Source organism: Protopterus annectens, chromosome 11.part0 (assembly GCF_019279795.1).
Source record: "Protopterus annectens isolate FY-2018-M chromosome 11.part0, PAN1.0, whole genome shotgun sequence".
NCBI classification, from domain to species: Eukaryota; Metazoa; Chordata; order Ceratodontiformes; family Protopteridae; genus Protopterus; species Protopterus annectens.
The window spans coordinates 1,315,735,014-1,315,761,859 of NC_056745.1; the positions used below are offsets into that span (position 1 = coordinate 1,315,735,014).

Below are 26,846 nucleotides of genomic sequence, written 5' to 3' on the forward strand. Positions count from 1 at the left end.
ATACAGGACATGGAGAAGACATGCCTGCTGAGGGCAGTGGTTGCCCAGTTGACATCTGTTGCAACCTCACTGTGTTTCTGTCTAATGTTCACCAAGTCCATGCCAAGGGCTGGATACATGGTGCCTGATCATACCAAGCCTACATAACTGTCCCACAGCATTCCAAGGACTGCATTAATTTTCTACTTCCAGATGTCATGTCTGCATCTACTTCTGTGATTGGATATTCCCATAACTGTGGTCATAAGTCTTCCATCTCTTATGTGTATAAACCTCACAGGGCCAGCCAGTCCAGGCAATGTATTTCTACACTATCCGTATTATCAGGTGCTGTGCAAACTGTAATGCCATGGTGTGGCTGTTTGAATGGATGAAGACTATGTCATTGTACTATTTCCTTGCACAGGTGTACATAGTGGGGCTCCCTTATATCCTCCCCCAGGACTTTATCTTCCACAGGGTGGCATGTAGCCCTCCTCTGACTGCAGGAATACCATGAGAATGCAGACATCTTTTCTTTACTGGAACCCCCACTCTGTCCCTAGAGGATGTTATCCCTGACCTCCCAGCCTCCTAGTACCTGCCTGACATCACCTTTAACACATATCAGTGTGCACTGCTGTCACAGTTGGCATTTCTTCCCTGCCATGTGCCTTACTGCAGTTGTGCAAATGATGATGATCATGCCCTGCCTGCATGAATGTGCACTTCCCACCCCTCAGACATATGTGGATATGGTAATGTCTGATGCATAGTGTGGCTAAACACTGCAGTGCATTGCATAACCTGTATGTATTCTTGCCTGCATCAGGTTTATGTATTTTGTCTCTGTAAATGCCTATAGTTGTGGATCCAGCTGTACATCTTTAGCATTGGCATCATGTGATGTGTCTGCTTCAGCCTCGCATGGGGTATGTAGCTGGTTACTCTGATGACCTGTCACCTAACTTCTTCTCTTTTGCTGCTTCCAGTCTGTCTGACACTCCAGTGCTCTCCACCTGCTGTAGTTGTTCACTTATGATATTATGTAACATGCTGCAGACCACTGATAGTTTGTTAGAGATCTCCAAATTGTACGCAGCATACCACCAAATGCTCCTAGGCAGTTCAAATGCATGCTCAGTAGTATTACAAGCCTGTGACATTGTGGTGTTATGTGTCATCTTTGATGTGGTTTGTGGAATGCGGATGGGGTGTTAATCCATGGCTTCAAAGTGTATCCTGCATGGCCTACAGTGCACAACAGAGCACCCCATTATACTTGGGCTGCAGCCTACAGACATGGGAGCTGTTTAGCACAGACTGTGTGAGAAGGACATGTGTTCACCTTTCAGTTGGATAAAACTGTGGAAAATCACCCCACAGAAACCACTGGTATAGATCGCACATGTACCAAATGTAGGGATAATGGAGACTTCTTGAGTTTTGCACAGACACATTGTAAATAATACCTTGTACACTGCATATCACCTGGCAGCTGATGTACTGGATGCCATTTGGATTTTTCATGGCAGTGATAGTGATGTGGGTGAAGTCATTGACCCCCCAGTCCCTATGGGAAATGGGATATGTCATGAAATTCCTGTATATACATGTTTCTGTCCTCTGTCTGCAGGAACTAAATATGATCCTCCACATTCTGCAAAATTACATAAAGAAACTGATACAAGATTTGCAAGACGAATACCTATAGAACTCCTGCAATGCACCCTGTCAGATGCTGAAAAATCCACATAGCAAGGTGGTTAATTTTACACAAACTTTAGCGTCCACTTGGTTAGGCAGTCCACACATCTCCCATAATTCCCTGCAAGGGTGGATGAAGTCATCTAACTCCTATATAGTATCTCTATCCACATGGTAGCAGTCAGATGTGTCTCTTTCATGGAGGAGGTGATGACCGGTTATGCTGTGATGGCCAATCCACAATTCAGTGAGTGACAACATGAAACATCACAGAGAATGGCTGTAAAGGTGGCCACTAACATGTGCTGCTCATTTACTATACATTTTACTCTTTAACATCTTATCACAGTTGATACTCCTATTCACAGAAAAATCCTGCTATACATAAAAGCAGATTGAGCTACATTTATACATCTCCGAATCTTTTCACCATTTCTAGTGTCATTTGTATATGCATTGCAACTCATTTCCATACTTCATTTGCATGTCATTACATGGTCATTTGCATAGGATGCGCATACTGCTATTTTTATGAAAGCGTGGTCACACTGTGTGTACCTCTTAATCATCCACTTCCTGTGCATTGCTGCTCACCACACCATTCTGCTTATAGTACTGTTTTAGTTGTTTTTGAATAGCACCATTTATTGTACCCTCATTTTTGTACTTATACAGATGTGCTCTCTTACAAAAGAAAATTAACTTGTTCTGTTTTATTATATGCAACAGTGATACATATATGTTTCTATTCCCTTTGTTGAAAAAAATCACACCAGGTTATAGGTTCATACTAGGCTATCTGCCCTAGGGCATTTATAAGCCTAGCCAGAGTGTGTTTGGCTTTCACCACCCATTTTAAATTAATTTTGCTATGCCCTTTTTCGAGGTTAATATACTGTGCCTCTGTCTAACAGTGACACAGAAGTGATACCCGGGGTAAACCTACGATCTCTCATCCACTCATCAAGATTCCTCTTGAAGAGAGTCAATGAGGGACTCTGCCTAACTTGGACTGGGATTTTATTCCAGAGTGAAGGGAGCCTCTGGGTTATGAATCTGTTCCTGGCATGTCCTATTTATTTCAGTGGTGAGGTTCAAGTCTCTTGAGCGGGTAGCTCGATGGGATTTGGATTTTCTGAGGTGCAGCATGTCCATTAATTCTGGGTTGGACATGGCTTTATAAGTCAGGCACAGATCGCCTCTGAGCAGGCGGTATGCCACTGAGTAGAGCTGGAGTTTCTTTAACCGGGCAGCATATGGCATCTGTTTGAGCCCTTTGATCCTCTTGGTGAGGTACTTTTGGGGTCTTTCCAGTTGCTGCAGGTGTCTGGTAAGGTACATCCCAAAAGGGCATTGTACTCAATTATGGGCCTGATGAGGGATGAGTAAAGAGGCACGATGACCTCCCCTGATCTAGATGTGAATCCCTTCATGATTAGGTGGGCTATATAAAATGTTTTTCTAACCACTTTGGCCACGTGGTTGTCAAATGAGAGATTGCTATCAACTTGGGTCCCCAGGTCCCTAATTACTACTTCTGTACTTAATGGATTACCACCTATGTGGTAATTTGTGGGCACTTTGATTTTGCCAAAGGGGATGACTATACACTTTTTGGCGTTAAGCTTGAGGCCATGGCTCTGGCACCAGTTGTCTTATTACATTCATATTCCTTAGCTAAGATGTCGGCTGTTATTTTATGTTCCTTAATAGTTTGTTCAGCACTATCGATATTAACTCTGAAGAACAGGAATATGATAGGCTAAAAGACATGAATTTGCATTTAAACAACAACACATCACAGTTTTTTCCTCAACAGTGTTTGAATTCTTAACCGGTGTGATGAATGCAGTTTACATCATCTGTTACTGTTTTCATAAACATTTTTCTTCTAGTTCTGATTGTGGTTTTAGTGATGCAAAATCAACAGACATGGCTTATTAGTGTGGTTATTTGCATAGTAATTCAGCTGTTAAATCTTATGTTTAATAGTGTTCTTACAAGACATACTAGGAGACACAAATTGCAATTGTGTTATCACTAGATTCAAAGGCATTAATAATAATTCCAAAATGAAAAACTGTATATGCTGAAAGTAACAGATTGATTGTCAGACTGCTCTGGTTTACATCACAGTAAGTTGAATACTAGGTAATTCCATTTTACTTTTGCATGTGTATTTGTCAATAAACTATAGTGTAGATGACTATAGATATGATGAGTCTGCCATAGAGTCCTAACCTTTCAGAAGTGGTACCCATTAAATAGGTTCATAGGTTCATAAATAAGTATGAGGTTAGCTGCCCTTGTGGGTCATTTTAAGCCTAGCCAATTTCCTTTTTTGTGCTTAAAATAACCTCTCCCATTTACATACATTGGCTATATATATAATATATATATATATATATATATATATATATAAAAAACAGGGTTGATAGTTATATATTACTCCTAACGAGAATAACTGGGATCATACTATAGATAATTGGAGTGGATCCATGCATGGGATAAATGATTTAGGAGCTGCCTTGGTCCCTTAGTAGTGCAAGGGATATTCTTGGGGTAAATTTTCTTTTTCCCAACCATAGATCTAAGTTGTGTTTGAATATGAACAAGGATGAACTTTGTTTTATTTGGATAGGGAATCTGTTCCACTTCAGTGATATCCTCCGCGAGATATACCCATCCCTGCAAACCATTCTGCTGATGTTCCAGAAGAGGTTTAGATCCTTAAAACGAGTATTTTTGATGCCATTGCACTTGCTGATGTGTAATAAATTCATCAGTAATTAGTCCGATGATGCCTTGTATGCCAGATACAGGTTACCTCTTAGCAGGTTGTAGATACCAAATATAGTGACAGGGCTTTGAGTCAATTCATGTAGGACATGCTGTTTAGGCCTTGTATCTTTTTAGTACAGTATCTCTGTTGGTGTTCCAGTTACTGTTTGTGCCTGGACAGATACATGCCAAAGGGGACATTATATTCAGTGATTGGCCTAATGAGGTCAGATTAGACGGGGACAATGATGAACACCACTTCTATAGCTGATTCAGCTGATTTCATATAGGTGAACTAGATCTAGACACAATCTCTTTGTTTATAAGCTGTGTAATATAGAAGGAATTTCTTACAACAATATTCACATGTTGGTCAAAAGTTAGGCCACTTTCCACATAACTGCATATATCCCGAACAACTGGGTGTACTCTTAAGGGTGTATTGTCAATTTGGTAGTTCCCTGGAGAAGATGATTTCCCAAAGGATACAATAATTCATTTTTTGCATTATAAAAAGTACAGAGCAGCACTGTAGAAACCAGTAGGTATTATCCTTTTTATGCATGTTTGGTAAGACCTCCTGTAGCATATTGTTTGCTTCTTCTATGATAGAGCATAACACAAATGATCAGAAAACACCTTCTCAGTCACAGCTGACTATGCATATTGCCTCAAGGCCCTATCCCTGCATTCTGTCTTCCACAGACTGTTGAGGGGACAGCTATACCTGGCATACAGGGCATTGTCAGACCTCACTCTGATGGACCCCCTGCATATCCAGAAAATGAACAGCAGCAGAATTACTCGTTATAAAGACTTAAACCTTGCCTATGATATAAATAGGACCTGCTGAGAGACAGGCATGTATCCCAGAGACTACCCCATCTCTAGAATGGGCTCCCCATCCATGTGAAGCAGAGCTTATCCCTAACCCAGTTCAAGTGCAACTTGGAAAACTAGATGGGGAACAGGAAATTCATCCATGGTTTGGCACCTATGTCTCTAATGGACACAGGCAACCTGTAAATGGTTCATCTCTCAGGTCCCTGCTGTAAATGTTTCATCTTGCAAGCCCCTGCTTACACTTATCAAGGGTATCAGAACTTGTCAGAGATTTGGAATGTATGGCTAGGCTTAAAATGGCCCTTGTGGTCATTAGCTCAGTAAACACCTATGAGCCTATGACTGAGAACACAACCAAAAGTATAACATCAGTCTTGAAAAAACTATGAAGTACTTTTATGCCCACACCTCTGCCTTTATAGTTACAAACCACATGGTCACACAACAATGGAGAAAGGATGAAATTCTGAATTCAGTATACAACGGACTTGCACAAACAGTTATATCATACTGCATACATTACAAGAAGGCCGTTAAAGAGTGGTAACTTCAGAAACACTGAGCATTTGGAACCCAATCAAAAGGCCATTAATCAATGATAGTGGATGTGTATTCTGTGTAGTGTTATGGGACCTCATTCTTGTAAAGTCACAGGCTAGATCTGGACAGTTCAAAGGCATGATAGATGTTACTAAAGACCTTCATCATGAGAGATAGCCACTGAGAACAGGAGAATTTAATACGACTTGTTTTGAAGAGAGTAAGGATGTAGGTGACAGAAACTTTAATTACCTCAGGGAAAAGTCCAAGTGGGTATCATCTTTTAAAAATGTTTAAGATCTTTTTTGGAGAAGAGAAAATTATCTGAAGGTAGATGGTAGTTGACTCACGTTAAGCACTTACATTATGATCAAAACAGCCATACTAAGAATATAACAAGGCCAAAATGATGACAAAGTTCAGATTGCATGGGACAGGTATAAGTCAGGTTCTATAAGGACTACAAAAGGTAAGTTTATGACTATTTAAGACATGCAGCTTACCCATATGGTATGATATAAGGACCACAAAAGGTAAGTTTATGACTCTTTAAGACATGCAGCTTGCCCATATGGTATGACAATAGGCAGACCATGACACCAAGTGATCCTTATCTTCTGCCATTCTTTGTTTCTGTGTATTACGATTGCATGCTTGCTGGAGTTGATGGAAAGGCTGCACACTGAACTTGTGGTCTAATTCATTTCTTCTTTGTTTTTCAGAATGGCAATGTCCAGTGTTTGTCCAGAAGATGCCCACCACTGCCATGTGCTGATCCACTTTTGGTTTCAGGAGAATGCTGCCCCCAATGTCCTGGTAAGGAGTTCTTTGAGCACAGCATGTGTCCACTCCTTTTAGGTGTCTACGAGCGACAGTTATTGTTATGTAGTAATTCTGCCTAGCATGTAGTTTGCTGATATTGTGTAGGCACATATGACACTTTCCTAATAGCTCATCTGTGGCTGGCATTAGGTTACATCATGACTCCATCTGATGTTGTATTCAAGACTGACCAGTAAGATATATGAGTTGAAATTACTACTGTAATAGTCTCGTGAGATAAATAGTATTTTACTGACTTTGAGCTGATATGCTCTAGTATTCAGCTACTAATATGATGGTGTATTTTTCCTTACTTGGGACCCCTTCTCGCATCTTTTTGTTGATTTTACCGACTTTGAGCTGATATGCTCTAGTATTCAGCTGCCAATATGATAGTGTATTTTTCCTTACTCGGGATCCCTTCTCGCATCTTTTTGTTGATTTTACCGACTTTGAGCTGATATGCTCTAGTATTCATTTACCAAGATGATGGTGTATATTTCCTTATTTGTGAACTCGTATTATATCTATTTGTTTATTTATTATACACTATCAGTCAAGGTCTTCCTACTGGGTATGGCCCATTTCCAAAGGTGCCCAGAAAGAACAGTTATGCTGTATAGGTTCATAGATTCATAGATTAGTAGCACTGCCCATGTGGGCCATTTTAAACCTAGCCAATTACCACACATAAGAATCAAACACTGCACTTTTTGTCTGTAAAGTAAATGCCTTAACCATTATACCAACCTCCCACCATTATAACAAGAAACATGATGTGTGACAAACTCCAATGTTTTATATAACGGGGTTTCACAAGTGAAAACTAAACAGTAAATAAAAGCACCACGCACAGATTTATACATGGGATCCCTCACAGCTTCAGTATGTTAATCACTATGCCATAAATGAGTAAGTATAGTCAATATGCAGGGCCTATAAAAATCTGCAGTGTTATCACTTATTTACAAGTGCATATACTTAACTTTAATGAAAGTAATCCATACAAGCAAAAAATATCAGATTTTATGTGATACTCTTTGAAAGCTAATATACCTGTCATATGTAACTTGTGATCTCATGGACAGAAGTCGATCGTTTGAGTTTACCTTATCATTTTGAATGCGTTAGGGACTGTATAGAGGTTGGAACTGACTATCTGAGAGGAAGATTAGAAGAGTAAAGATAATTACACTGTCATTACCACATAGCCTTGCGCAAGTGCTGACCTAATGTGGAAAATCTACTTAATGGGGGGCCATTGTTAGCTTCCCACAGAAATGGGTAATGTGGCTGAGCTTAGAACTGGTCTTCTTTGGCCATAAGCTTAGTAAAAAGCTATACACCTATAAAGAGTGGAGCATGTATAACTTGCAGACATTCTGTGCATGTATTCTTAAAGAAATATTAAAGTCAGGTGGCATAACAAACTTTCATGGTCCCCAAGAACTGCCTTCCACTTTATTAATTTCAAGGTACCAAATATGAAATGTCAGCAAGTCCTCTGTTTTTATGAGTAGCTGCAGTCTTTTTAAGACCTACTGTCTAACATCAGTGGTAGGTTATTTTGGTTGTAGTTTGCATTCACATAATTCCATTTTTTCATTATCAGATGATTTCTTATTTACCAGTAGTACTAACATTGACTCTAGATGATTGTCATTGTTGAAGTGACACTGACCCTCTGTGCAAAAATGGGAAAGAGGGTTTGTTGATGGATGGAGGGATTAATTATGTATTAAATTCTGTTACACTGTTAACCTTGAGCAAAAGAAAAACAACTACAGAAATTCTAGATAAAAATACAGCAAGAACGTACAAATGTCAGGGCTGGCTGGCTTCAGCCCAGACTACATGAAATCAGCTGAATCAGCTACAGAAGTGGTGTTCATTAACCCACCTTCTTATGTCCATCCAAGCATCTTAATATCTGCTGTCTTGTTTTAATTTACAGAACTTAATAAAACCTTGCCATTGCTTAACAAGGCTCATGTGAGACACAGCAAATAAATATTGTCTATAACATAGCAAGTAAAGGCAATGGCTTACATAGATTAATGTATATTACATGAATAACATGTAATGACAAATTTTTATATGAATTCTTGTGCATGAATTTTTACTTTTGTAAGTGCTTGAGGGAGCTGAGAATATCACCGCATATACAGCTGGAAGAATATACTAGCTATCTCTAGTCAAATAAAGTCTCCTATTTACACATTTAAAACAGTTTCCACTCCCCTTTCAGACCATTTTTTAATAGTTCAGGCTACACATTTGTTTTATTGGTATATTTACAGGTTGGTAGCCCAATCGATTTATAATTGGATTAGTATCAGACATCACACAAATGTAGTATTATTAATACTTTGCAAGATCATTGCGAATATGTTACTTAATTCATTCATTTATTCTTCAGGACCCTCTGTAAACAGTTGAGATTCTCAGGTTCATTCTAACTCTCACTTGGTTCAAGACATAAAAACAAATCCAGTGCATCACAGGACATGCACACTCTCTCACACACACACACACACACACACACACACACACACACACACACACACACACACACACACACACACACACACACACACACACACACACACACACGTGCACACACACACACACACACACACACACACACACACACACACACACAATGTGCCTACCTGTGGGTAGTGATCTGGGGCTTGAAAGTTCGCATATGACATGTTTTTGGAATGTGGGAGAAAACCAGAGCATTGGGTGACAATCTGTTTGAACACAAGAAATACATGCAGATTTTACACAGAACACGATAGCCAGAAAATTAAGTGATGCAAAGCAGCTAGAATTAGCTGCTACATTACCATATCACCCAAATAACATATACTTAAAATAAATACACCATGATTAATACAGACTTTAACATATTATCATAGAATGTTAACATGGAATACTGTTCTTTCATTTTCTGATATACACCTTAGCAATACAGACTTTTGGGGAAGAAACAATTCCTAGCAGTCAGTGGAACCAAGGCAGAATAACTCATCCATGATAATGAATCCCTCCATTTCAAGACACATGTTCTTATTCACATGCTTCAAACATCTGTAGGCAATTTGGAGGATCACAAATTCACCTTTGGCGTGTTCTTGGGATAAAAGTGTACCACACGGTGTAATCTCATATGGATATTAGCAAGGCATTCAGACTTCACACTGAAGACACTCCAGATGAGAAATGAACTGGAAAATCAAGCATGGTGAGACATTCTCTCCACCATGGTGCTGTTTTGCCTCCCTAGAACACATACACAAGTTTGATAAAATTGTAAACTAAATCAAGTTACAAATAATTATTAGCACTGTCAAAGGCAATTAGTGAATATCTGGTTAACCCTACATCTCATTAAACCTAATGTGGACGAGGTTCCTTGTAGTCTATCTCCCCAAAGCTGACCTCTTGGTCATGGTTTGCCATAAGAATTCATTGCAGACGTGCAGTTTCTTAGTGTGTATTAGAAGTGAATATGTTTGTGCTTGGAATTTCCCCTTTAGATTTGGTGTTTGTTTTAAGTGGCCATACCCACAATGGAAGGTACCCTGCAAAAAACACTAACTTTAAATTTTTACATGGGTTGAGTTTCTGATGAGCTTGTATATTAAGCTGAATCTTGAGGACTCACAACTGAAGTATATATCACATTTAAGACAATAATAATGGATATTGCAGTTATGCTAATGAGTTAAATGCAACAACAGACCTGTTTTAATTAATAAATGTTAAGAAAACATAGAAGTTGGAGCTGTTCAGCGGAAAAAGAAAGAAGTACCAAATGGGAGTGGTCAAGTAACAATAAAATGTAATGTGTAACTTGCAGTTAGAAGGCTGGAAATGGAGTCCCACTGACTCTTTTAAACAACAATAAAAGAAAATCAGCTAGTCATCTCTCCTGCCTTAAAGTTAGTTTCCTAAGACATGCTTGTCAGAAAAGTAAATTGTGTTTGCTTTCAGAACTGTGTTCATGGATAGGAAGTAAAAGTTGTGTCTCTAAACTTCCCCTCTTCTGCATCTGCTAACTTTTTGAGTGTTGTGGATGGTCTTTAGAAGTATCTTTACTTCTTCTTTACTCTTCTTTTTCTGTAACTACATTCAGGATGACACAAGGAATTGCAACAGCAAGGTTATGCAATAACTGATACTTAAGGTTTAAGGGCATCCTCACTCTTTTAAACATATGGAAGAGCCCACTCGTAATTTGTTCCTAGACAGTTGTTGTATGACTTACCGTACTGCGGAACATGGCTTCAGAAGTTATGTTTAAGGACTAAGAAATGATTTGTTTGTGAGAAATGTCTAAGTAGTAATATCCTCTTATTACACGTCTGAGAAGGAATTAGGCATTGCTTCTGTCTTCCTCCATTCCATCTTTTACTGTGCCTAGAAGTAATTAACAATCCCGGATTTTTAATTTAAGGCAAAACAAAATTACAAATGTGTTCATGTATAAAAAAGACGCAGCACAAATATATTGGAATATGCCTATCTTTATACATTTATAAGTTTAAAGTGGCAGGCCTCAATTAAAATAGTAACTGCCAAATAAAATTAACAGAAATTATGTGAAAAGAATGAGCAGCATGTTTTTCTTTTAGATTTTTAACTTTTATATACAAATTCTTACAAAATATAATGAAAGCATGGACTTTATTTTTGGTAATCTTTTTAAACAGTCATAAACTATGTATGTTCAGCACCAGTCAATAATCTCTGCATGTTAGGAAGGTGACCTACGTTGTAAATCTAGTAACCAAGTTTAAGGTATATGTTCAGTAAGGAACAGCTTACGTAATATCACTCTGCTTCACCTCATGCCTCACAGCTCAGTCAGGTTAGTAATTAATCCCTAACAAAACCACACCCTGTACACCCTATATTGGTTTCAAAGAGAATATGGAAAATGGTATTATATTTGCCTTCCGTTAGAGGTAATACATTTATAGTGACATTTTAATGACTCTGATCATGCTTTCGATGTCCAAAGCCTTTAAATAATATCATACATGGTCTGCCTCAGAAATCTGCATTAGTATCATGAAGGTTCTCCAAGTAAGGTAAGCCATGACCTCCAGATATTTACAAAATATGGAAGGAGTACATAAAATAGTATGTAGTGGAGTATTGTCCCATCTGTCCCCTGCTAACTAGTGGAATAATGAGGACTCATATTAGACCTAGACTCTATCAACAGAAATTCCGCTATACCTCACATCACATTCCCTAGCCTTCTAATTTAGATGGCATTGTGCTTAAAAGACTGCACTGAAATTTCTGCATTAGAAAAAAAACTACTAGTTTTCAGTATGCTTCAGTACTGTTTACAGCTTGTGACTAGATGGACTTGTTTGTGCAAGTTATAACAAGGATTACAGTGTAGCAGCTCTACTCACAGTGACAAGTTTTTGTATCATAATGTATAGCTGTACCAAATGATTTATAACCCTACTGTGGATGGGTAGAAGGACTACAGAAGTACATCATGATGGGGGAGGTACACAGAGTGGGATAATGCTGATCTTGTATTGGTGACATATTGTTCATGTTTAATTAGACAGCATCATGGTGATACTGAAATGACTCAAATATTGCAGAGCAAAACTTTTCTTGGTGCTGCATTCTCTTGTGAGAGAGTGAGTCACTACTGATGGGTCTGTTTCAAATATTTGACACTGGAGTTAGAAACATTTGCTGTAACCCTCTATTGAAATTTGAAATGTTGGCACTCGAAGTGCTGAGTGCCAATATGCCAGAAAAAAATTCTGAAAACACATTAGAAAAGCTAATATTGAAAATCACGCTTCTCCTTTAAACTTTTTTTTCAGCGGACAATCCCCCACACCCACCAATTTATGTACAACAACTCCAATATCCCCATACCTTGGGGAAAAATGAATTTGCTGAGAAATGTCATCTCAGACTTAGTATATGCAAGTCCATTCTTTTGGCCAGCCTCCACATTTTGGTACCCACTCTAGCATGTCCTGACCTTTCAAATGTTTACCTGTGTCATTTTAGTGATGCATGGTATGGGTTAATAAGATGAGTTTTAAGATAAAATAGTTCCTCCTTTGAAAAGGATGTTTTTTTCAGTAAATAACTGAAAGCAATAATAAAAGTTATGCGGAGTATCATGTTTGAGCTAAATGGTGTTTACATGTTAAAATATTATAAAGAAATACATGGATTTAGAGTGTTGCTTAACTGTTGCTATACTTGTTTTGTGAAAACTGCAAGATGTAAGCCCAAGCAGATGTGCTCACATGCATAGATATATTTGTAGTAGTGTTAACATTCAACATTTCCTCCCATTTTAGTTAGAAAACCATGTGAGAATAATGCTTTTTGTTGTTTCTCCTTTCCTTCTCATATCTCCCTCATCCTGCTTTTATTCCATATATTCAAGCCACTTGTAAATGCAGAGTCATGTCATTATCCTTCCTTCTTGTGTTTTCATCTCTCTTCACTAGCTTCGCACCCTGTATCCAGCTTTTTGCCCTCATGACATAAAATCTACAACTAGTAGTGATTTGTAGAATATATGCATTATAAAATGTTTTTGCTGTTTAAGTTACATATCAGTCTTATGTTTTGAAATGCATTTAGGAATTAGTCTTATGTGTAGTCTACTTTTGTATGGATTTGTTTCTGTTCCAGTTGCTTGTTTATTAATAATGTGATGTTCTCACTATTCATTGCTTATTACTGCTCCAACTGTTTATTATTTATGTAACGTTAAGTGTTCATTACTTAACTCAAACAGTTTTTGTATTTCACATATTTTGAACTTTTCTTCCTGGACCTGTTCTAAAAATGAATGACACCAATTTGGACCATCCAAGTCAATAATGTAAGTAAGTAGCTAAGCAAATAAATAAATAAATAAATCTGAATGTTAACACTAGATTATAGCAAAAAGGTTAAAAAAAACAGCTACAGCATCCTGGTTTCCTGGTGAACAAGGATGAAGCCAAATGATGACCTATGCAACCAGGGTTGCCTAAGCAGCCCCAGCAGTGCAGGATCCAGGCAGGCAGAAGACGAACTGAGGGGGTATAGCTCAATCACCTCTCCTGGGTGTTAGAGGGATTCACAAACAGTGGGCAATGTGATTTCCCTGGTGGAGATGAGAAAGACCACTGGTTGTTTTCAGACGTGTGGGGCATACCCACTTTTGCTGGGAATACCCATACAGAAGTGAGGGGATGTGCTACGTGGATGACCTATTGCATGCCTTTTCCTAACACCTAGTTGAGTATGCACAGGTAGGGCCAAGGAGGAAAAAAGAAAAATGCAAACTGCCCATGATAGCTGTTTAAATGATAACCCTTCACATTTGACATATTGCCCAATGAAGGGGAACCAATGGAACAACTGAATGAGAAGGAGCTGATGTTTTCAGACAGTGAAAGTAAAAGGCTCACAAAAGAATAGCTAAAACCAAAAGTAAGGGTAGTAATAGATGTCATTGTGAATGGCACTGATGCATTAAATGTTGTGACTGAAATGCTAAGTGTTAGTAATTCATAGTGCTATGAGAGTAATTATGATAATTAGTGCTAACTGTACTTTTTTCAGTATTTTATTTTTAAGCACAAGAAACCAAACATACACATTCACTCCATAGTTGTACCATGAATGTTCATCAACAGTAGCACCTCTATATATTTAACTATTAATAATAATTTATATATATATATATATATATATATATATAGAGAGAGAGAGAGAGAGAGGGGGCACACTGGAATCTTTATTGATACTTTAATTATTTATGTACATGTTGCTGTTAACAACTTTTCTTAAAGTGCTGCTTTCTTCTGTATTACCTTAATTGACCTCCCATTCTCTCCTAGTTAAAAAAAAAAAAAAAAAAAAAAAACATTCTTCCTCTTTTCCCTAGCTAAGGTAATAAACAAACATGCTTATACATTTCTGATGTTATGACCTCTAGGTTATAGTCTACTCTTTGTAGATAACCTGCCTTAATGATCTACATAGGTGCTAATAGGATTAACAGAGAAGTTCTGTATCACCCTTATTGTTTTTCTACCCTGAGGAAGGCTAAAAGCTCTCCCTGTTTTCTTAGTATCTTTTCTTAGTTGGTAGTTCATTGTGTTCATCCTTGTCTAGATCTGGAACTCCTATAACAGACTGACCATTTAGTGTAGATTGCTACTTTTTCTGTTTTGGATTATACACTTCTTCACCACTGAGGTCAGAGCAGTCACTTTTCTCATTCCTGCACAATCTACTCTTCTTCATCATCCATTCTTCCTCAAGTACAGAACTCCTATATGTCTTTTTCTGTCTTGCAAAACATCACTATTTTGTGCCCTTCGTCACTACCTTTTTCCTCATTCAGAATCACAAAACATATACTTCATCCATGCTTCTGTCACCCTAAATCTTCAACAGGCACAATCTTGTTTCATCCTTTCCTTTTTAATGCCTTAGGTATAAGAAGCACCAATGCAAAAACTCTGTACCAAAGAAAAAAAAAAGAGATGAGAAAGATACCGATGACTGCATGTTTCAGACTTCCATATTTTGCTTTAACTAACAATCTAGTTCCACAATGACTTAAAATCTTCATTCTTTCAACAAATATCAGTATCAACTCAATTTATTTTAATAATTCCTCAAATGATGCTTCATATATAGCTTCCATCTTGATTTTTCCAACATTTCATTTTAATGAAATTAGGATTAACATGCAACACTTTGTGAAGGACTAGACACAAGATCCAGTAAACAATATGCCCAGCTTCACCCTGCCTATCTAAACATGGCTGCATCCTGCATTTCTAAGATATTAATTCATGGTTACAGCTTTCTGTCTCTCTTTCTCTTTCGCTTTTGGCATAAGTCCTCCTCATACTAAAGAATGACTATTTTATATCTTTATTTTCACTTCCCATGCTAATTTATTTCAGGACATCAGACCTATTTGTGTTCTTTGTCTGGTTGTCAAATATTAAATAAACTAATATATAAGTAAATCACTGAAAATATCAACAAGTATAGACTCCTTTATAGTTACAGAAGAAGGCTCTAGATCAGGCTTATTAATTTGATAGCCCTATATAACTTTACTGATACTGTTTGCAATAACATGATTAACATGCTATCTGTTGGTGTTTTGTATTGATAGGACACATGCATTTGACTCTGAATCATGTGCTTTTACTTAGAAAGTTAGTGTCAGTGAATTTTAGGCCTGGTCTTGTTTCCTGTTTTTTTAACTTATCTGATCAAGAACAACCTTCAGATGACTTCAGGCAACATACTAGATATCTAAAAATAAGTTGACAATGCCAAAAAAATGAACCATTATGATCGATGCTACTCAATTTGGTCTGGAACCACAGCAGATATTGTTGTATTGTTTGACTCTGCCCATGTACTGCTGTCATTTGGGTATAAGTCATTCTTTTTAAAAATTGTATCCCTTGTAGAAAAAATTTTTTTTAGTGTTGTTGTGATAGTTGTCCCAATCCTACTTGTTGGAGTATGCAAGGAATCATCTGTCATGACTTAGGTTAAAATTTGGTCATCTACCCCCTTGATTATCCATCTGCCTTTTACTGTGACATTGTACAATCATCCTTCCTAAAGTGTGCTCATGTCCCTTCTTTGGATAAGTGAGAGGCCATTTCTCCTCCTTTGTGTATTGATCAGGTATTTTATTTATTTATTCACATTTGTTAACCGGGGTAGTCCAACTGAGCCAGGGGGGCATTTTTAGTGGAGACCCAAGGATAAAAGCTCCAGTAATAATACAAGTAATTATGATATTTACAAAATATTAAAGTAGGGTCACAGAAATATAGTACAAGTCAAAAAGTTGTGCACAGCAGTACTATGCATATGTAAAATAAAAATCAGGATGAAATGAAGAAAAGTCTGGCTGAACATGACACTTCTCAAGAAGAGATATTAAAAAAAACAAAAAAAAAATAACAAAAAAAAAACAGTAAAATCAAAGGACAGACCATGCAGGGAAAACCTAAGATTTTCTGCTATGCCAGAGAAGCGGGGAGGAACAGACTGTATTAATTTTATAAAAGCACAAATAAGCAACTGGACTGGTATTCCACAGCAGTTGTTAATTGAAAAGGCACATCATGTGTATGCTCCACACCTGGCCATGAGAAAGCAACATAGACCTTTAATAGTAAAGATGCAATCCTACCAGCAGAATGAGTTGATTCTGACAAAACTGTGTCAGAAAGAAAAAGTACTAAAATTGGAAGACAGTACAGTGTTTGTGGAAAATGATTACTCATTGTACACCAGGCAGAAGGTGAGTAAATTTATTCCACTAATCAGGGAATGTTGAGAAGCAGGCATGAGATTCAAACTGCTGTACCCAGCTATCTTCAGAATATCCCTTCCTGGAGGAACAAAATCATTTTTTGATGCAGAACATGCTAAGGAAGGAATGCTAAAGTCTGTCCAACAAAACATGAGCTGTGAAGCAGAAGGTGATTCTCTTTCTCGTTCTATTAGTAATAAGGACCACAGAGAGATTCTAGCAGTGAAATCTTTTCCAATATTTCAATGGAAAATTCTTGAGAAACAGAAAAAAGCAGAAGATTTGAGTAGAAGAACCATATGTATGTTGGAAATGAAGCAAACACTGGATTTGGAAGATGGAGATAAACAGGAATAAAATCAGCAACTCCGAAATTTACAAATACATGTGGGATTGCAAAGCATTATTTATATTTGTGAAATATTACAGAACAAGAAATCCTGGAAATATTATACTTTTCTGACTTTGGTAAACTTGTAGGGGACTCTTAACATATATCTCCTGCTTCATGTCATTGATGTTTGGAAGAATAGTTAGGAGAAGGGAAAAAGAGAATGTGAATTAACTGTAAGGAAAACAAAATTTTGTTCTTGGTATTAGTATTTTATAGTCCATGATCTAATTTGCATGGTATAAAGTAAAGTTCTCGCATTTGTTTTCAGTTGTAATATGGTTACTAAAGTAAACAGATGCCCCGTTTTTTTCCTTTTTCATTTCCATCGTGTTCAGTTTTAAGAAATGTATGCACTGTAACATAAAAAAGGAGGAGGAAAGTCTGGTCAAAAGAGCATGACACAAGAAAAATTGACGTACTTTTTCACATTTTTGCATAGGGGAGTGACTGGATTAAGGCCCTTGGCTTGATTTAGTCTAGTAACAAGTTTTAAGAGAAATCAAATAAAAAAGAATGTAGAATATAATTGAAGATTTCGTTTAGCAAATAAAATGCTTGTAGAAGCAACTGTATCTGGTTCTCACATCACCACAAAGACAATCTGATAAAGAGCAATACAAATAAAATACTTCTTTCTTTCAATGGCTAGGAGATAATATTTTCTGAAAGCATTCAAGTGATTTCCCAATCTGAGAGAGCAATAAAGAGAAGACTAAAACAGACAAAAAAAAAGCATAGGCTATACCATGTGTCTTAGCCTGGATAACCTTCCTTTTAGTTTAACCCAAGTCTCAGTATATAGCTGTCAGTTTGTGACAATTGTTCCTACTGGGAAGATAAACTTCAATATTTGAAGATGTACATAGTTTTCTGAGTTATTATTACATTAATAGGTTTGAGGGAGTGTATTTTTACAGCTTTCAATAAGACAAAAAATCCTGTAAGATGTGACATAGGTTCAAATAGGTACAACAAGAAACAACTGTTGAAAATATCAATTTGCCAAGCATTAGTGTATGCTTGTAATGCAAAAGCTGGAATTGGATGCTTAACAAAAAAGCTGTTATACACAAATGGTGGGAAATATAACTTTTTAACATAATGACACTTTCTATAGTATCTTTAAATGGTTATTGGTCTCACAGATATATACAAAAAAGAAAGAGTTGTGAACTATAATAAATGAGAACTGCACCCACAGACTCAAAAAGCATGTTTACTTCATCATGGTTTGATGTTTCCTACATTTTAACACCACTCTGGGATTATTTACATTTTTTTAAATATTTTTATACATAATTTCTGGGTCTGACCACATGGGGTCTGGCATCTTGAAGTAATTCTGATTGTTCAGTCTGCTCTAGGTATCTCACAATGCAGTGCTCATCTGTAAAAAGTTACATTGCTCAGGCCACATTCTTCCTAAAGCTCCTGTCACTGCATAGATTTTACAAGCATACACTGCTGTCTTTCAGTCAAAGTAACATTTCATGCCATCCAATGACTTCTTAAGACACAAACAGTGCAAATGCCACAGAACAGACTTTTAAAGTGCTTTTACTGCTGCTTCTTTTTAGAATGGCTAAACTGCATTTGTTGTGTATTTTTAAATTGTTAGCTTTATATGTGTCTTTTTTTTTTGTTTTTGTGTTAGCCTTCCTACTAATGTTTTTGTAGTTGGATGGAGGCCAGCAGATATAAAACAATTAATGTTAATTCTTTATGAATTTTGGAGTTTCTTGCACTTTAAACATGGACCAATATTACTGCTTACCTATTCAGGCAAGTCATTTACTGGAAACATTATTTTATAACAGTAGTATAGTTCTCAAGGGTGATGAACTCCAGGTATACAGTCCTTGGTGGTTTGAAGTGTGTGTGTGTGTGTGTGTGTGTGTGTGTGTGTGTGTGTGTGTGTGTGTGTGTGTGTGTGTGTGTATGCGTGTGTGTGCGTGCGTGCATGCATGCATATGTGTGTGTGTGTGTGTGTGTGTGTGTGTGTGTGTGTGTGTGTGTGTGTGTGTGTGTGTGCGTGTATGCAGTAATTAGAAACATAGTATCCATATTGGAATATGGTGATCTGTTACTGATGCTCAGCCTCTGTCATGCACATGTGACATATTTTGAACCATTTAACATGTAATACAAGCTCTGTCTAAATTATTTTCTTGGCTGTGCTTGGCCACTATGTGAAGTTACAAGCCAAGAACTTCATGCTCATAGTCCCTAAATGTTTGTTTTGCATATTGGTTATCACTCTCATCCATAGTGTGGCCATACCTTCCACCATGGAACCAACACAGTACTATCCCTTAACAGAGAAACATTAGGTGTTCTCTAGTTATAAATGCAGGATACATGTAGTTTTCTTCCTAGAAGTACTCCTTGCAACAGTGTCACATACCATAAACAGTACTAGATCATTTCTGGTTTCTTTTGTGCTAAAGGAACTTGTCAGTGGCAATTGTTCATCTGTTGTAACACAACACACATCCAAGAAAGTAGTGTAACTTATCTGTTATGTCCTCTTGTAAAATAATTATGACATCCCTTCAGCATTCCCATGCTGTCTTACTTTTATGCCATAAGAATGCACTCACATGAATGATATGATTGATGCTTATCAGTCCTAGACAGAGCCCCACCTATGAAATGGAGATAATTTAGAATTAAGTAAAATGCATAAATGCACCACAATGTACTATGCTTGCAATACTTTTATCTGTCTTCTTTTTGTTAGCTATGTCATTAGATTGTAATGTCTGCTTCATTAAACATGCATGTGATTTAAAAATAGACTATAATTAAGTCATCTGCACATAGAAATCTGAGTAGCTTTCACTACAGATTGTATGGATTCAGGGAAAATGATAAAAGGTGTAATTATGAACTATGAGACAACTATGTGGGCTCTGTCAGTGAATATTCTGGTCAGGGCATTGATTGCCCTCAATAAGCAATATAGTGCCTGTACATGCTGACAATGTACATCTCAAAAATAATCAGTTGTTAGGTATGCATCATTATTTTAATTGAAGCATTTTAATCTTATTTTTTTCTTGCTCTATTCCTGTTTTTTTTTTCAAGCACCTTTATTGAATTATCACTTGTGACACAGGCAAATGTACATTCATATAAAAGTAATCAAACTATACTAACATAACAGACATTATACTTCATATATATTGCTATATAATCATTTAACCTGAGCAATATTACGTAAATTAATGTATAACGTAAATTCAATTCCTACCTTTTTTAAACAAGAAACATTTTTAATAAACCATCAATTATTACATATGCAATCATACAGGTATATAAATGAAAACAAACCTCACAGACACAGCAGACACAATCCTAGCTGCAAGCATTTTATATCACAAACCATACTGACATACTCCCAAACATTATACATCAATTACAATCTACCCAGTTTTTCTCAAACATCACATAGCTCAATTAAATCCTGATGCCTTTTTTCTTGCTAGCAATACAGTGAGTTAATTTGGGCAGATACTTTTACATCACAGCTAAATAAAACTCAGGGGATTCAGTGCATACATAACAAGATATGATATGATATCATACCTTTCAACTGTACATATTTTTGTCTGTTCCCCATAAAATTTGTAGTGTTCTGCCAAATCACTGAGGATTGAAATCACTAAATAATGACATACATTTGAGTTTCCAACTTCATGTCCTTCAGAAAATGCATGCCAATGCAAAGCCTGTTATTCTAGCAACTTTCTAAGTTTATAAGGTAATATTTAAAATCCATCTCTTTGTATGGGGCCTTTGCCCCCCATTATTTTAGGCTTTATCCTGATTTCTTGCCCTATGTATGAAATGGTAGTATAATATTATAAAAAATGTTAAGGTACTTGTAAAAGTCAGTCAGAGGACATGTTCATAGTTGGTTTGTCAATATCTGGTGAGTATCATCAGGAACGTTTGGGACTGAGAGTGACCAGACCACTTAGAAATTAAGAAAAGTCTGCTGCAACAGTCTTGGGATTTTAAACATTTAATTTTGTTGTGGATATGCTAAGAAAGGTGATAATACATTTGCTAAAAGAGTAGTTCACTTCTGGAATAAACTTCCTGATAATGAAATTAGCAATCTGCATAACTGTATTTAAAACAAGACTGGATTGAGACTTGACGCTTAACATCTGTGGTGAATAGCAACACGTGTAAATGCACTAGTCTTAAAGTATAAATTTATGTATTGTATATCTGCTCTGAAGTTTTTATATGACTTATGTTGATTTTGACTGAATAAGGACTTACTGATAAAAATGAACCAGTATGTGGGACACTTAAATATATATAAAGATTTTTGATCAGTTAAAGTCTATTGTATTTGTTCAGTGTTAGTGAATGTAAGAGTAGAAATGAGGCCTGAAAACATTTTACACAACATCTTTCTTGGACGCTGGCTTAAGCTGTCTGTTATTTTTAATCACATGCTCAAAGTAGGACATTTCCTCTCTCAAAAACATCCATTTGTCTGCTTTATCTCGAATTTGGGACTTCTTATGGCTGTCTAGGAATTTCAGTAGATTACTTAAGGGCTCTTTTTCATCTTTGTTACAAGGATGATATACATCTCTGTCTCTCTCTCTCTCTCTATATATATATATATATATATGTATATATTTGTATATATGTGTGTGTGTGTGTGTGTGTGTATGTATATGTATGTATTACGTATTGCAAGGAGCCCTTAGACCATTGCTTTCTGCCAAATGCCTAGCACAGACTTTATTCTGGAAACAGGACTGTTATAACTGACATTTTGTAGTTATTAATAATCACTAACTTGACGAAAATTTCTTCTCCTTGTTTCTGCAGATGAGCTTGTGTTCTGACAGTTTTAATGAAATGTTTTCCCTCTGTCAGTAATGTAAACATTCCCTCTGTCCACAGTGATGTAAACATTCCCTCTGTCCATGGTGCTGTATACAACACAGGGTTTATGGGCATTTCATAATCTGTACACATAAACATATCTTCTTTTCTTTTCTATATTATGGACATTGTTGGTTTGGTATACTCACTCTTTAGCAAGCAGCAGTGTAATAAACATATACCAAATAACTTTTTGACTAGAGAAGCAGAAAACTTACATATATCAGTACAGGTAAATCAAAACTATATAGAGGATTATGAGTGGGTTGCTGACCATAACTGGCTTATTATGTGTTTGAGACATGGAAGGCAAGAAACTCACCTCTAGAGGGAAGCTCGAGAGGGTAATCTTGGCATCCACATTGAGAACACATAATAAGCTGATTATGATCTGAGACCCAATCATAATTTTTTTGTAGTCTGAAATCAGCAGCATTTGAGTATCTGCAACACAGTTTTGTAATGTTGCTCACTTTTACAATCTGATTTGTAGTACATAAGTATTTCTTTTTTTATCCTGATAGGCAATCAGATACATCTGAACAGCAGACACAACTTTGCAGGACTAATGTGTATTTGTTTGAAGTATTTGGCAGTTCTTTAAAGTGACTGGCTACTTTCTGTGTGAAACAGAGTTGAAATAAATCATTGAATTACTGCTGGCAATCGAGGATACTTTCGAATGGATGAAAAAGACTGACCCTGAGTTTTATTTGCTCTAGATTCGAGACCCCTTACTGCAACCAAGTGTCAATCTAGATTGTAGACAGCGTATTCCTGCTTGCTGGAATAATGTGTATTGTGGCTCAACTAGGAATACTTTACTGTAGCTGCTGTTTTATATGAAACAAATTTAAAATAGATTAGTGTATCCAGTATTTTTTCTTTTTATCACAGCTATGGGTGTTGCAAGGCGTATGCACTCTACACAGATCTGCATATTTTCAAGTCTGTAGGAGTAACAACAACTCAGCTGAAATTAAGGACAGGCAAAGTAGGCTGATGCACCATGTGTAAGTGCAGTGGTGCCCCTGTTTAAAGCAACCATGACCATAGCAGGCACCCTGTTAGGAAGATGGCTTTCACCTGTGTTTTATCCAAGATAAAAACAACCAGTCGAGAGAGTCTCTGGGGTTCAATGACTAGTTGTTTACACTGAGTCTATATTATAAACACAAAACCCCAAAATAGCAAATACATCTACATCGACACATAAAGGTCGATGTAAAAAAACAGCGAAATATGCAATCGGCAAAAATGAAAATGCCGAACGTATTTGATTGGCCAGCAGGGCAATCATGGGGATGAGGAAATATATCCTTTTCCCCACTGTAGTGTGGTCTCAGAGTTGGTATATTTAAAGTGGGGGGGGTGTGGGGGGCTTGCCCTCCTGCAAAAGTGTGTTAATTTAATTTAGTTAGTTTAAGCTTACCTGCATGGCGATGTTGGTTGATGACCCGTTTTCATTTTCGCCGATTACATATTTTGCTCTTTTTGTACATCGACCTTTATGTGTCGTTGTAGATGTAGTCGCTGTTTACAGCTTTCATGTTGATGATATAGACCTGTCTAGATCAAGAGTGGGATGGCAAAAAGCAAAAGTCTAGAAGCCTTGAAGAAGGGAGTTGATATGGTAACCACAGTGGAAGTATCTTTGGATGTCCAACATCACTGGCATTGGAATGTCTGCAAGGCATTGCTGTGATAAGGTTACAGCTGACATTAATTGTCTGATTAGTAATAGGTAGTAGTGGGAGCTACTGCTTCTTTCTTCCTTTAATGGAAAAAAAAGATTACATTTCTTTCCTTGGTTATGACTTTTTTTTCAGGCCAGTTAGCATGTCTTAAAAGGATGCAGGAAAAGCCTGGAGAATAAGCAAAGCGTAAAAAAACAAGGATTAAGAAGACAGGCAGTATTCCCAAATGTGATGTATGTTCTTTCACAAGCAGTTGTTTTCTCTGAGTTTTGGAAACTAGTGTTCTCCCAGTTATGAACACAAGCCTTGGATGCAATTTATTTCTTTGTTTGAAGAAAATAAATTAAATTAATTTATTTCCTTAGTCATGAGTGTAGAACCCCCATAGCTTCCCATGGCCTAATTAGAATAGTTATTTTCAGTGCAGTCTTGGGCAATTAGTGTGTGCTGAAATGATACAGGAAAACCCTGAAGAGTACACCAAAGTGAGTAAGCATTATTTATTTTTATTTAACATTTGTTAACCAGAAAGTCCGATTTGGAACAAAGCCAATTTTCAGCAGAGGCCCGGGGAGAAATGTTCCAGACGCCTGTTTTTATAAAGTGGGAGGAAACCGGAACACCTGGAGGAAACACACACGAATGCAGGAAGGACATGCAGACTCCGCACAGAAGGCACTCCAGCTGAGAATTGAACCAGAGAACCTCTTGCTGTGAGGCTACAACACTACTGCTGCACAACTACGTTACATCCAAACATAGTCTGGATATTATGGAAGTATTTAGATTAATAGATTTCTATAGACCTGGCTGCTATATTGCTTCACCATTGCTTGCTAATATACTTAACAAACAATTAAATAAAGCTCAGCCCCAAGGTATTTTGTGGATATCTAAACAGTTAATGAAAACAAAGTACACATCCTGGAAAACATAGCTACATAGGAAAACTCCTGCTAACCTGCAGATAAATATCACTTCAGAATTTACAAGAAACTTCAGTATCAAGGTACAGACTAAACACCAAACTAATACTAAGCTTTTCTGGACTTCAGTAAGAAACCTACTAAACCAGGACAAATTACTCAACCACCACCACCAAGATAATATAGCTACTCAATATAACCACCACATTCTAGTCAGTCAAATCCTTGCTGCAATCAAATAGCAGTCCTAACCTGATGCTTCCATTTCCACCAAAAGTATCAGGAAACCATTTTCATTCACACCAGTCCTTACAGCTACCATTAAAAATATCACTGTAGGTTAAAACCAACTACCTTAGTCACTGAAAACCCGCTTTCAAAATAACTTAAATAACTGCTGACATGCTAGTATACCCTGTGTCAATCCTAATAAATTACTCAGTCAGTGAAAACTATGTAACACAGCTCTGGAACAATCCTTTGTTTACCAGTACCATAACCTCCCCTCCCTCAACATAGGTTTCAACCCAACCACATTACTACTGTTACTACTATAACATTTCCAAATTTTTTGAACACAACCAAAATAGAAACTCAAACAACCTTAGCGTCACACTTTTTCTTAGCTTATTGAAAACATTCAGAAGTTATTACATAAACTGTCCTGCCTTTCCTTGGGTAATACCGCTCTACAATGGTTTGAGAGTTATCTGTCAGGCAACATAACATAAAATGGCAAAATAACTACTTTCCATACCTACCCATACTTGTAAGAGTCTCACCAAGGATCTGGATAAAGACCACTCCTGTTCAATCCATTCATCAGTGACCTACACACTGCTTCCTTGCATGCCACAATTATACAATATTCTGATGACTCTAAAGCCATTTGTATATATAAATCCTGACTGAGCTACAACAAAACACTCATCAATTATTTTCTTCCATAGAAAACTGACTTAGTAACCCTCACTTTCTCCTTATCCTCAAGAAAACTAAACTAATGATACCAAAACAATATACTACAAAAAATATCTCTTCAGAATTACCTCAATAAATGGAATAGAATTAGTCTCTCATACTAAACTATGTGGAATCACCATATATGACCTATTTAAATTTGACTATCATATCACACAAGTGATAAAGAAGATACACCCAGAAGTGGGCAGCCTGTACAGAGCAAACCATTCCTCCCTGACAGTCCTAGCAGTGGCATTGCCGTGAGCTGTCTGATACCATCCCTACTGTATGCAGCTCCTATTCCAGTCTCCCTCAGTATTGCTGAAACTGCAAAACAGCTGTAATAAAGTAACTAAATTTGCCTCTAACCTACCAAACAGAACCACTACTGCCTGGTTCTGAAACAGTTAATTCAAAAAAATGGCCTCGGTTGCAACGAGATGAAGAAAAATAAAAATTTCCAAATAAGCAACTAAGAAGTGCTTAAAAAAGAGAACTTTAATTTAACAAATAAAAATAAAAATAAAGTCTGAAACAGTTAAACTGGATTGAACTCTGCCATATGGTCACATACTCTCAATTATTTATAATCCATAAACAGTATCCATCTTTTAACAGTCTTACCCACCCCTACACTCCCAGTAGACCCTTGAATTCTGGTGATAAAATGTTACTTAGTATAAATAAGTACAATAGAACAGATGACTCATGATCCAACTGCATCTCAAAGATGGGGATCCTTCCTTCTTGAGGCAAAATATGAATTTAAAAGCTTTCAAATCTGAGCTGAAGCTACACCTTGATCACCTATAGCTCTGCTCCTGTACTACCCCTGCCTAAGACCAAACCAAGTCTAAGTTCATATCCCTGTTACCCACTACAACAAAATCTGCACAGTTAACCTGTTTATAATACTC

General features: G+C 37.0%; 1 protein-coding gene across 1 annotated transcript in view; it reads left to right on the plus strand.

Annotated features, from left to right (window-relative positions):
- Window positions 1-26,846, plus strand: part of LOC122815830 (kielin cysteine rich BMP regulator) — a 2,917,372-nt gene that overhangs the window by 1,638,619 nt on the left and 1,251,907 nt on the right. Inside the window, exon 29 of the mRNA XM_044088633.1 lies at window positions 6,573-6,666. Coding sequence (XP_043944568.1) covers window positions 6,573-6,666 — 94 coding nt within the window. The remainder of the gene's footprint in view (window positions 1-6,572; window positions 6,667-26,846) is intronic.